Consider the following 12880-nt stretch of genomic DNA (forward strand, 5'->3'; position numbering starts at 1 on the left):
CTCCCTTCCTTCCTTCCTGGAATATACAGGCACTATAAGTTTTCCTCCCTCAAAGATGCAAATAAACATTCAATCACAATCTATTCCTCACCCATCACCCCCGCAGAGAGCTCTTGCTATAATCATAGCTTCCAGGAGGTGATGGGTGCTGGGGGTAGGGGGGCATCTCACTCATTAAAGCAGATCTGAAGAAAGGCAGGTCACCTTCAAGCAACATTGAAATTAGGGTTGGAGCTTATATTCTGTAAGTTTATCCTGCAGAGGTTTGTTTGGCTTTATTTTTTGTCATGCAGCACAATGAAAAGAACATACAACAAGGCTGGGGTCATAAGGACCAGCCTTCAAATACCTCTTAGATTCAGGTTTGTTTGTTTGTTTGAAACTGAAAACAGTGTAATCAAAACACATCTCACCGGGTTATTGAGAGAATCGAAAGGTATAGCATGAGTGCGACACAGTGCCTGGCACATAGAAGGTACCAGAAACCTGTCAGCACTTCTACTTTACAAAACACTGAAATTATATTCTGTAAAACTGCTTCCAGGCCTGAGTAAAATATAAATGGAACAGGAAACAAAATATTGCTGCTAAATTGTCCTTCCTAAGAGCAAAGCAAAAACGAAAACAACAACAACAAAAAATGAAGAATGGTGGGAAGGGCTCTCTGTGAATTTTTAAAATCCACATTTAATGTTTTTAGAGGTTGGGGCCTACCTCTTAGCTCTGTATCCTAGGTAACAGGAAGCCTGGAGGCCTCCAGACTTGGAAAGGATTGGGGGAAAAAACAAAACAAAACAAAAAAACCCTCTCTGCTGTTTTTCCAACTCCTAATTATGCTTTTCAAATAAGTTGAAATCAAAATGTTCTTTTTCCAAACAGCTTATGCTCCTCTGAGCTACATCTGACCTTTCAGCGCCTTCTCGCTCTGAACTCCATCAAAGCAGCCAAAAGTAGGAAGTGCTTTGGCACACGGACCTCATTCAAGGGGGAAGGAAAGGCAGTGGGACCATATTTAATTGACAAAGAGAAACAGACCAGCGGCTGTCTGTCTGTGTGGCAGCTGGAGGGGAGCAAGGCGCTTCACCTGCACCATCCCGGCATCTCCAGGAAGCATAGCATGGCAAGGCCAACAGGGGACCTCAGACCATGGCTCTACCACTATTTGAAGGTCCTCCAACACACTACTGATCCTCCCTGGGCCTTGGTCTCCGGATCTGGGCAATGGGGTCAAGGATTTCCTACTTCAATGTGCTATTATGAGGTCACGTGTGCTCAGGGATGCAGAAGGATTCTGTAAAACTCAAAATCACTCCGTAGTCACATAATGATATTTAAAGCCCTTCCATCAGTAGAGGGTGGGGGAGGAATGGCACGGAGAACATTACGAGGAATTCGAGCAGAAGGCATGGATCTGAGCGATAGTTCTGGTGTCTACAGAAACTTTGGCAGTTTGCTTTAATTCTCCAAGACTTACTTAGTAATCCTTTCCCACAGTAGAGATAATATTACTTATAACATAAGGCTTCTGAAAGGATCAACTGAGTTCATGGATTTTCAGAAAACGGTGCTTATTACCATAAAATGTTATACAAGTGTCTTTATCACTTAATCATTCCAAAATGGGTGCTCAATCCTTATCAAGCAGCCATGGTAAATGTTATTTTTATTTGAAAAATGGGAAAAGTCTGGAAAGTGAAACAACTTCTGCTAAGTCAGTGGCAGGGCTCAGAATAGAAGCTAATTCTTCTATCTAACCTCTTTTTCAAAGATTTCTCAGCGAAGTCTGTCCCTAACGATTCTGATGGCTCTTTGCACAGACAGGATTTAAGGTGGGGCTGGACTCCACTGGAATCAAAGTACTTACCACCAAATACAGCATGGTGTACATGGAGAAGGAGGCGTGGCCGGAGAAGAAGGACCTCCTGTAAGAGCAAGAGAGGGCAGTGTAAGGGCCGTATTCATATCCCCGATACATGTCTGTGCATCTTCCCTCCCTAGACTGTGACCCCGAGAGCAGCACTGCCTTGTTCATTTTTGCATCCTTGGTAGTGGATTGCCTGGAACCTAGCAGGCACCCATGAATGTGTGAATAAAGAGAACAAAGAAAGAATGAATGAATGAATGGACTTAGCAATGCTCTATTGTAATTGTTTATTTACAATCTGTCTTAATCATCTGACTGTGAGTTCCTTAAGAATGTGGACTCTGCTTTATTCACCCATCTAAACCGAGGCCCAGCTCTGAACTTGGTACCCTACTAAGTAGGTGCTCACTGAACTGCCTACAGCAAAGGCATGGACACAGTGCCACGGGAGGTGGGGTCTCACCTGGCTTCCTGGACTTTGCTGTCGTCGCCTCTGCATTTGTAGTTTTGAATGTAGCCCTCGGAGCAGTTGATTTGACTGAAATCAGGGTTGCAGACGCTCAAGAAGTGAGGACGCAGGCGCCCTATGGAGACTTTGGCAATGTCTGTGAAGGACTGGCTGATGGCACAGCCAAAGAGGAAGCAGCCCACTTGCTTATAGAGGGCTGCCACATAGGGATTCTGAATCGTGGACCGGGACTTCTCCTTCAGGTAATAGATGCGGTAGAATTCCCCTGTGATGATCTGAAAGACAATGGATGGGGGGTTAGGCAGTATCAAGACCCATCAACAAAAGTGAGGCTGTAAAGGATATTTACTGACATAAGAGATATTTGTACATAACTGCAAGTTATAATCTAGAAAATCCCAATTTTCTATTTAAGAAGTATACAGACATAAATATGCATAGGAGAAAAGATTAACGTGCTAACACAGTCATTTTTTCCTTTTTTTAAAAAGTTCTACGTGGCCATATAGTATTTTTGTAACAAGAAAAATATGCAATCGAATATATTTATATGTAAATATATAATATATAAAAATATATAATGTATAAAAATATACACACATACGCATATATTTAAAAACAAAGAGAGAGACAAATAATGACTTAGCTATTGAAGAATCAAGGTCATGGTCTGAGGGCCTAAGCAAATTTCCAAATTCTGGGATTTGGGGTAAAGGATCACCAACAATGATCTAACATTACACCGGGCCTCAGTCTGTGCCATGTTGAGCCACGGCCGAGGTTTCTGTGGGAAAGGGCGAATGCCCCCAGACCCAGTCCTGGGTTTGAATCCAGGCTCTGCCACCTACCTGGCGTCCTTCTGAAATAACTTAAATCTCTGCAGAGTTACTGCCAGAAATGTGGTAACATGGATGGGAAATGCCCTGGGTCATAGAAAGTGATTCTTTCATTTTACTCTTTAGAAGTAGGGCATGATGAAAAGAACACTGGCCTACAAACCAAGAAACTTTTATACAAGTTACTTCAGAGTTTGTGAATGCCCAAGGCCACCTTCATTGTCTCCTCCATCCTGAAGGACAGTGAGCAAGTCTGGGTTTTCATACCCTTCCTCCATCCCACAGTGCCTACTCCTTAATGCTTAGGGGTGATTTATCACTACTTTAAAAAGAAAAAAATTTTTAAAAAGGGGGCCACCAACTATTGATTATCTATTGCATACCAGTATTTATTTTTTATATACTTTATTTTATGAACTCCTCAGGACCACCAGGAGGTGGACTGACGCTGGGGGAGGGGAAGCATCTTAACCAAAACTATCGGGTTTTACATTAAGAATGGGGGGTGGGCAGCTGACTCAAACGCCTATGCTGCCTACACAGCCAAGGACCAATTCTGTGCTGTTGATGCACCACCACACAGCCTGCTGCCCTTGTCTTAACTCCACAGCACAGCCCTGGCCACTTCCTGGATGCAACCAGGGTCCAGGGACAGCGATGTTCAACTCACCACTCACCACAAAGTCCCTTTCACACTTCCTCACAGGGAAGGCTGATGAGCCACACTTGCCCTTTCAGGGCATGTTCACAACCACAAGGGAAGCAATAGACTGACACATCCGGGCAGTCCTTCTCAAAGTGTCCTGTCATTCTTTTACAGCTGGGGAAGGCATCGAGGCTAGGGATCTGATCCAAGTCCAGGGCTCCCAAGTCTGGGGGGGAGGATGGCCATGAAATGCCAGCTGGGCCCAGGGGCGAGCAGGTGCAGTCATGAGAACAGCTACCGGCACTGCTAACATTTATACAGTGATTCTGTGTTTATAAATACTTGATATTTTTAAGTGCTACCCTTTGGTTTCCTAGATCATATTGAGTTTCCTAGATCATATGACTCTATATTAGAGAGAGATGATCAAAGGTCAGTCCGGTCTGGCATCCTGGCTTAGCCATTCCCTGGGAGAACAGGACGATCAGTTGAATGAACGAATGAAAGGGAGCAGGATGGTGGTCCTCACAGTTGTTTTATTGCAAAATTGGAAATGTCCTCTAAACATTACTAAGAGTCCTTTGACAACATGCTGCAGAGATTAAAATCTGAGAAGCCTAGCCAGTCATAAATGAAAGGCTCCATTATATATGGAAGAAACTGAGGTCCAAATTAACTCACATCTAAAGATTAGACCCAGGTGTTCTAACTCTCCACCCAGCATTCTTTCCTACCATTCATGGTCTAATTCCCCGTTTTGAACCTGTTTATACTTTTACCCTATGTAACCTTACAGGCTAACACATTCCAGATGTTTGTTACCACCATCATGTTCTCTCTTTCTTATTCTTCTTTATTTATAAATCATGCCCACGTGACCTTAGACATAGGGGGGAAAAGCACTAATCTAGGAGTCAAGGGGCCAGGGCTCAAGTCCCTACTCACTGAGTGACTTGGGATAATTTAGTTTCTCCATTTGCAAAATGAGGGTGCTAGACTCCGTGATTCATTCCTTCATAACTGCGAAGACATTTATTCCCAGCTCTCCTGTGCCACCTCCACCAGTAGCCTCCCAACCAAACAAAGGTAATAAGCAGTAGCAGAGGAACGGTATTTCCTCGGAGATGACACCACAGGCAAGGAGCGGAACCAAAGCCCCATGAATGATCCTTGCCCTTGGATTGCTCCTGAGTTCCTTGAACCATCCACTGCCACAGATTAAGAAACTGTTTCTAAATTGGCATGGCCTGAGCGTGATTTCCTATCTGATGCTGAAAAAGAACATGTGGGTTCCCACTGCATATCAGCATCTCTTACGTCATTTTATTGATGAATCTCAGGGGAGTCACCTCTCTGTGTCAGCCATCTTAGGGAGAAAGGGTTTGATTATACCTCAAGGACCGTTTTCAGCTCTAACATTCCTTCATTCTAAAACTTCAGTTTTCAGTGCCACAGTCTTGCAAATAGCAAGCTGCTAATTAAAATGCTTCCTCCTCTCATGGGAAGATGACAAAGAGAATATTTGATGGCCCCTCAAATTCCCCATAACAACCCTAATAATACTAGCAATCTTTTATGTTTCTTTAGCAACTTACAGTTTCATTTAATCTGCAACATGTGAAGACAATATACCCAGTTTACAGGTGGGAATACTAAGGCACTGAGAAATAGTGACTTATCTGAAGGATGTGAGGCTAGTAAGCTTACAGTGTTAAGAACAGAGCCCAGATATTCTGACTCTCAAGTTGAAAGACCCACAGAAGAAATACATCGAGATCATTTTATTATTTCTATTGTTATTAAAAACAATTTCTACTGTAGAATGGCAACTGCATATTTTCGAGGACAGGACCAGGCTGAAGCCATTTAGCAGACACATGACTCCAGGACCACATGGCTTCTGGGGCAGCCCTGACAGATCTTGGAGTTAATGAGCAACAAATTATGTATTTTCTCCATCTCCTTGTACAGAAGGGTCGGGGAGTCGACAACACAGCCATAAATCATCATTATGAACCAGCCGGGTTTGGCTTCTTGTAATCCTAACCCTTAAAAAACCATTAAATGAAATTCGGGCTGCCCAAATACCTCACTTCTGCAGAAGAGGCGAGGGCTTAAATTGTTCTCCAACACGTTACACACGTAACTCTGGAGTTCCAGATTTACTGCTTTCGGACTTTATTCATTACTCACAATGTTTTTATTCCCGGGTAATAAAATAAGCTCTTCCCTCCCCCTCCCTCTCCCCCCTGCAAAGGCTCTGTCCCCACTCTGGGCCCATAGTCCCGCCCCTGGAGCCCTCATTTCTGCTTCAGTCAGCAAGGTTGTGATATGTAAATTTCACGGCTGAGAAAAATGCCTTCAATGTCGATCCCTTTCTGAAGCAGCAAGCAACAGATTCTGGGGGTGATGGCAGGCTGCCAGCGAGCAGAGAAGAATTCTCCCCTACCTGCCTTTTAAAGCACTTGGCACGGAATCTGGAAACTAATAAAGTGGGAAAGCATTGCAATTAAGCTACGAGGGGAGAGAAAGGGATCAGTCAATCAGTCCTTGCCCGAGAATGGCCGCAGTCTGGAGGGAGGGAGTCTCCAGCTCTCCGACAGCTCCTCTTCCTGTCTTTTCTGGTGTACAAGAGCTCAACTGGCCACATATTCACAAACACTGAACTGTTCCGGAGGGGAAATTTGGAAAAACATTAGGAGAGACATTTTGGAAAGAAGAGAGCACATGGTGGTGAAAGAAGCACTGACTTTGGAGCGAGAAAAACCTTGGTCTGAATCCCATCTCTTACCTTGGACCTAGATAAGTGACTTCACCTCTCTGGGCTTAGGTCTCCTTGTCTATGAAATAAGAGTAATATCTTGCCAGGTACACACTACTATATTTAAAATAGATAGCCAACAAGGACCTACTGTATAGCACAGGGAACTCTGCTCAATATTCTGTAATAACCTAAATGGGAAAAGAATTTGAAAAAGAAGAGATACATGTATATGAATAACTGAATCACTTTGCTGTACACCTAAAACTAATACAACATTGTTAATCAACTGTGCTCCAATATAAAATAAAATTTTTTTTTTAAAAAGCTCAAAAAAAAAAAAAAAGAGTAATCTCTACCTGGCAGGATTGCCAGGGGATTCAAGAAGGTGGTATATCAAATGCCTAGCACCTAGCAGAAGAGCCATGCAAACATTGTTTTTTATTTCTGCCCTTGGAAAAAGAGAAACAAAAAATTAACACAGGCATACCTCATTTTATTGTGCTTTGCAGATATTGTGGGGTTTTTTGGTTGTTTGTTTTGTTGTTTTTTTTTTTACAAACTGAAGGTTTGTGGCAGCCCTGCGTTAAGCAAGTCTATAGGCACCATTTTTCCAACAGCATTTGCTTAACTCGTGTCTCTGTGTATTACGTTTTGGTGATACTCGTAATATTTCCAATTTTTTCATTATTATTATATTTGTTATTGTGATCTGTGATCAGTGGTCTTTACTGTTTCCATTGCAAAAAGCTTATGACTCCCGCAAGCCTCAGATGATTGTCAGCATTTTTTAGCAATGAAGTGCTTTTTAATTCAGGCATATACATTGATTTTTAGAGACAATACTCTTGCACACTTAATAGACTACAGTTTAGTGTAAACACACCTTTTACATGCACTGGGGAAACAAAATTTCGTGCAACTCGCTTTGTTGCAATATTCACTTTATTGCGATGATCTGCAACCGAACCTGCAATATCTCTAGGAAATGCCTGTACTTTTATACAAGTACATCTTTTCCAAGATAGTTCTAAGAGCTCCTTGGAAAGGAACATTCCACACTAAAGAATGTGGAAGTACCACCCCTCCAGGGTAGAACCAGAAAATATGAGTATGGAGATGTTGGTTTTGACCATTTTATCTAGGATGTCTTTTTCAGGGGAACAAAGCAGAAGGGAAGTCTAAATCCCAGGCAGCGAGGGCTATTTACAACAGTCCACTCTATAGACTTTCCCAAGAAAAGACTTTTGCACACAGTGTCCCAACAATCCGTCTTTCAGAGCCTGAGAACTCATCTTCTTCCCCTGCTGAGTTCGAAGGACAAACTTCCCTATATTCTGATCTGCTTGAATGATAACATCTGCATAGCCTGTTATGGCTTACAAAACATTTCCCTATCCACTGTGTTATCTGCTTCTCACAACACCCTATGGATTACTAAATTATTATCCATACTTTGTAAGTGAGTATGACGAAGGCCAGAGAGGCCATTGAATCACCCTCAGGTACAAGGCAATGGGCAGTGGCAGGGCTGTCGCTGCAGCCTGGGTCTCCTGTGTTCTGTCCAATGGCATCAAGCTAGCTTTCTCTTAGAAGCCCTAGCAGGTGGTGGCAGGATGGATGTCTCCAGGGAGACAGACGTTCCTTGAGCACCTGGGAGGGTCACGTAACCCTATCAGGCACGTGCACATCTAGATCCCTGCCAGCCACAGAGCACCAAGCTCCCCCTTCCCAGCTCAGCTCTGTGGATTAATGAACTTCTCTCAGCCCAGAAGAGATTCATTCATTCAACAAACATTAAATGATGGAGAATAATGGAGAATCCTTTTCTTCACATTATTTCTCAGTCCCAAGGGAAAGGAAAAATGTAACGTATCTCGGTCCTGCTTCTAAGGATGGAGATAAATGTAGCTGTGTTTTCTTTGAGCTGAATGCTCCATCTACTACCATAAAATGCAGTATCTTTCGTGACGAGAAATAACTGATGAGAAATTTAATATCCCATCTTCTCCCACTAGGTTGTCTTCAACCTCTTGGCAGGAGATCAGCGCCTGACAGATCGGGAAAGGCAATGGGAACCTAAATCTGTCCAAGGCCACCAGTGGAGTTTCTGGGCTTTATGCGTAGGTCAAAACTCCAATATCTAGAATAATGGACAGCAAAGAAGCCAGAGAGAGGTCACCATAGAAGCTATTAATGGTTGAAATCAGTAGTGGCTGCCCTAAGCCTGCAAGCTTTACAAGGAAGGCAGTTTGAAGCGTGAAGCATCGTATTTTCCAAAGTCAGGGACTCACAGCCGTGTGTCTCCTAGATGACCAGCTCTGTCTATCCATGCAAGAGTCTCCTGAGAGTTCTCTCTGTAGCATTGCCAACTGCCTACCTCTCGTTCCTTTTGACCTTGAATTTCCAAACGTCCTTAGTATCACCACTGTGCTTTTCTTCCTATTTCTCAAACACCTTTCTTCTTCCAGTGGCTCCACTTTGGTGTTCTACCAGATAAAGGTAGGTCTTCCTTAAGGTTGTATCCTTGCCTTTTCACTGTGATCTCAGCTGCTCCAATAGCTTCAATGATTACCTCTGTGAAGATGACCTTCAAAAGGGCATCTTTCTCTCTCTAGTTTCAGCTTACCATTTACCCTTATCAGTCTTGTTCCAATCTTCTGCCAAATCATCCAACTAGTTAGCTATCAAGCCGATGTTATCAGCATGTCAACCTGACCAAGTCACACTCATTCTAACTTCTGCCCCAAACCTCACTTCTCTTCCCTTCATTTCTACTCAAGATGCCACCAAACATAGAACTGCAAAGACAGGAAATCTTAGACCCCTCCGTCTCCTTTACCCCGCAGTCATCAAATTCTGTTCATCTCACATTTGCAAGGTGTCTCACATCCATTCTTGTCTCTCTCTTCCCCTTGTATTACCACCACTGTGGTTCAGGCCTCATCCTTAACCTTGGTTGGAAAATTGGCCCAGTAGGCTAAAAATACTTTCATCAATCTCTAGGCAATTAATTGGAGTAAAAACTCCTCAGCACTCAAGGAGTTTCACAGTCTTGCAGTTATCTCTTCCTATTTTATCTTTGTCTACTCCCTTACACTCTATTTCTCCAGGCAAACAGGTCTGGCTCGACTGTTCTCGAAAACACCCTATTGTTTCAGTCATGGTGAAGCCATCCCCTCTGCCTGGATTATCAGGATCTCTGATGAAAATCTCACCTCTGCTTCAAAGTAGAGCTCAAGTGCTGACTAGTGCACTGGGTTAGAGTTTGGGCTCTTTTACTCAGGAGTCTTGGACAACTGAGCTCTATTACTCTCAGCCCTCTTATGTGTACAAAGGGGGATGATATGATGGCAGTACCAAGAGCTCAAGGGTTGTTGTGATATTAAATGGGACAAGTGCTCCATGAAGGATGATGATGATGACGATGAAGCCTTCACCAATGAAAACAACCTTCAGTGATCTTCCTCTCAACTCCCATAGCACTTTATTTACACCTTAGACCATCTATAGCATTTGGCCTGTTTTGTCCTTGAAGCTCTCACCTCTCTGGGGCCCACCACCCTGCACAGCCCTGACTCTCTTCTAGTTCTCAGACCAATTCTTTAGTCTCCTTGAGGATCTAATGGTACAGTCAGTCTTGTACTTGCCCTGCTTCCCCTTTATACCATAAGCTCCAAGGACAGTATCTATGTCTTGTCTATCAGCTTCTAGGCCAAGAGGAAGCCTAGAAGCTGCCTGCTTATTCTAAGGAAGGTCTCACCCAGAGATTCTGCACAAACCACTTGCTACAAAACACCATCCCACACTGTCAATCTCGGGCAGTCATCTGCCCGGTGGTCTAGATGTTTCGTCTTCCTCTATACATTGAGCTCTCTACACCAGGAACTGAAGATTTTCTAGCTCACTAAATAAAGAACACTCTGCATAGCCCCTAGCACAGAGGGGGTCTTCAATGTCAGTTTACGTGCTCGGCTCTGAAGCCAGACAGACCTGGGTTTTCATTCCCGCTCCCCATTCATTAAGCAGAGTAACCTCACACTAGCCACATCCCTCTTGTAAGCCTCAGGACCTTCCCTCATTTGTAAAATGGGGTAAATAATACCTACCCCCTGTAGCTGTTGAAGAGGACTTAAGGCATATTAGTTTCGGGCCCCCTAGATAGTTCATCAGTGGTATCCAATCCTCCACCCCATCCCCTAACACTGACTCACGCAAACAGATTTCCCAGCCTCCTAAGCATTATCACTTAAAGTGGAGAATATCATCACCTTCATATTAGATACATATTCCAAATAAACCTGAACCCTTAAGAGTGATAGTAACCAAGGAAGAATTTCTGCAGAGTGTGGGACGTGGAGGGGAAAGGGAGAAACCTAAATCCTGATCTCAACGCCTGTGTTTGTTACATTGCAAATAGGGCCCCTCCCCCCACCTCACCCCCAGGGGTAAGAAGGTCTCAGAAGAACTCTGTAGCTGTCTGATCCGGGATGACACAGTTGAAGGATTAACACGGCCACTCTCTGTTGGTGGTCTTGGTAATTGCAGAGATGTAGTGGATTGTAAACTGGGGAACTGGGTCTCCCACCAAGGCACCACTGGGCCAGCTCGACTTCATGTTTTTCAGAGTTGAAGACTCGACTAACCTTTAATGAGGAAGCAATCTTGGGGAACCTTGTTTTCTTGGCAGTGCTCTCTCAGATAAAGGGAGATGGGGGGGTGGGGTGGGGAGGAAGTAATGAAGTCCAGATGTGGGCAAACTGAAGCCTGATCCTGAATAAACAAGTCTCGGAGCTATAAGCTCTTCTTCTTGTCTCTCCAGCTAGAAATGTGCATGTGGTAGAGAGCAGGCCCCCACATGCATCAGGGACCATAGTGAAGATTTTAGGGAGATAAACAGGGCGCTTGTGCCTGCTTCCTAGGTCCTCTGACATCTTTTGGCCTAATGCTTGTGAGTTTCTGCCCAAAATGCATGACGTCCTCTGTGATTTTCACAAACATATATATTGAGCACCCAAGTCTGTGCCTTGCACTAGCAATACAAAATCAAATCAGACCGGTCCCTACTGTGATGCAGCTAGCAGGATAACGAGGAAATAGACAATCAAACAGACACGACAGTTCAACACAGTGACTGCAACAATAGCGGTGGGCCCGGGGACCTCTGGGACCTTTGGAAGGTGGGGGGAGGAGGCAGCCAAGGGATGCTTCCTGGAGAAGAGGTGATATTTGCTTGGTGTTTATTTAGTACTTACCATGTGCAGGAGGAAAAGACCTGATCTCTGCCTTGCAGGAACCTATTATCTAGCTGGGGAGACAAGATGTGGACACATTACAAGGTGATGTGTATTGAAGGTGCTATTTGTCTGCTTGAGATGGCGCAGCTTCTGGCAGTTTAGTGACAAGAGACAACACACAGATTGTTGGGCTGAGGTTCAACACTGCATCCCCAGCACCTGCCATGCCCTGGGGGCGTGATAAGTAATTGTGGAAGGGGAGGCAGCCTTTAGAAGGCAGCAGTGGTGTCATTATTTTTTTTAAAAAGCCTTGCCTTAGAATCCAGAGGACTACTGGTCTGGCCCTGCCACTCATTAGTTATGGGAAAGTCACTTCATATCTTGATTCCCAGTTGCCTCAGCTGTACCAGTCTACCCCCTAGAATCACTACCAAGTACAAGTAAAAGAATATGCGTACGAAGGCTACTTTGTATGCACAGTACAAAGGCTACAGTATGACACTACAGAAAAGAAAAGGCTGATTCTCACTGATGACACACATAATGTCACTTGATTTGACTCCCAGAACTAGCCTATGGAGTTGGTGAACTATTGTCACCAATTTACAGTAAAGGAAGGTATAGCTCTTTTCCAAAGGGGTCAATGGATTGCTCGAAGTTGAAGGACAAGTCACAGAATGGATAAGCTCAGAAGTTAGGCCATGAACCTCAGTCAGATGATGCCAAAGCCTGAGCTTTTTCTCTAGCTAAGAATATCATGACAGAGGTCAAAATCAATGGGACCTGAGGAAAAGTAGTGTTTTTACGGCCAGAGGGAGAAGGGGATTCACTTGCGATTCATCATGCTTCAACTCTTAGATATTAAGTATCTTTATTAAACCCCTTTCAGGGTCGGACCAAGGCAAGCACTGAGCTCATGTTTATTTAAAAAGAATACTAAGCATTTTTCCATATTAAGATCTTTGCCCATAATTCTCTTCACAGCGCGGTACAAGGCAAATCGAGGGAAGGCTAGATAGGAGATGATATGTACTGCTTTCGCTCCTAATCTCACTGCTGTAGAGTCA

The 12880-nt window shown here is 43.9% G+C and overlaps 1 protein-coding gene across 1 annotated transcript in view; it reads right to left on the reverse strand.

The window, feature by feature from the left end:
- PLPP3 (phospholipid phosphatase 3) overlaps nt 1–12880 on the reverse strand; it is an 85606-nt gene that overhangs the window by 23960 nt on the left and 48766 nt on the right. The window contains exons 3-4 of the mRNA XM_082611934.1: nt 2328–2608; nt 1865–1922 (exon numbers count right to left, since the gene is read on the reverse strand). Of these exons, the coding sequence (XP_082468060.1) occupies nt 1865–1922; nt 2328–2608 (339 nt within the window). The remainder of the gene's footprint in view (nt 1–1864; nt 1923–2327; nt 2609–12880) is intronic.

This window comes from Mesoplodon mirus (genome assembly GCF_964341445.2).
Source record: "Mesoplodon mirus genome assembly, chromosome: 3".
In the NCBI taxonomy this organism is placed as follows: Eukaryota; Metazoa; Chordata; class Mammalia; order Artiodactyla; family Ziphiidae; genus Mesoplodon; species Mesoplodon mirus.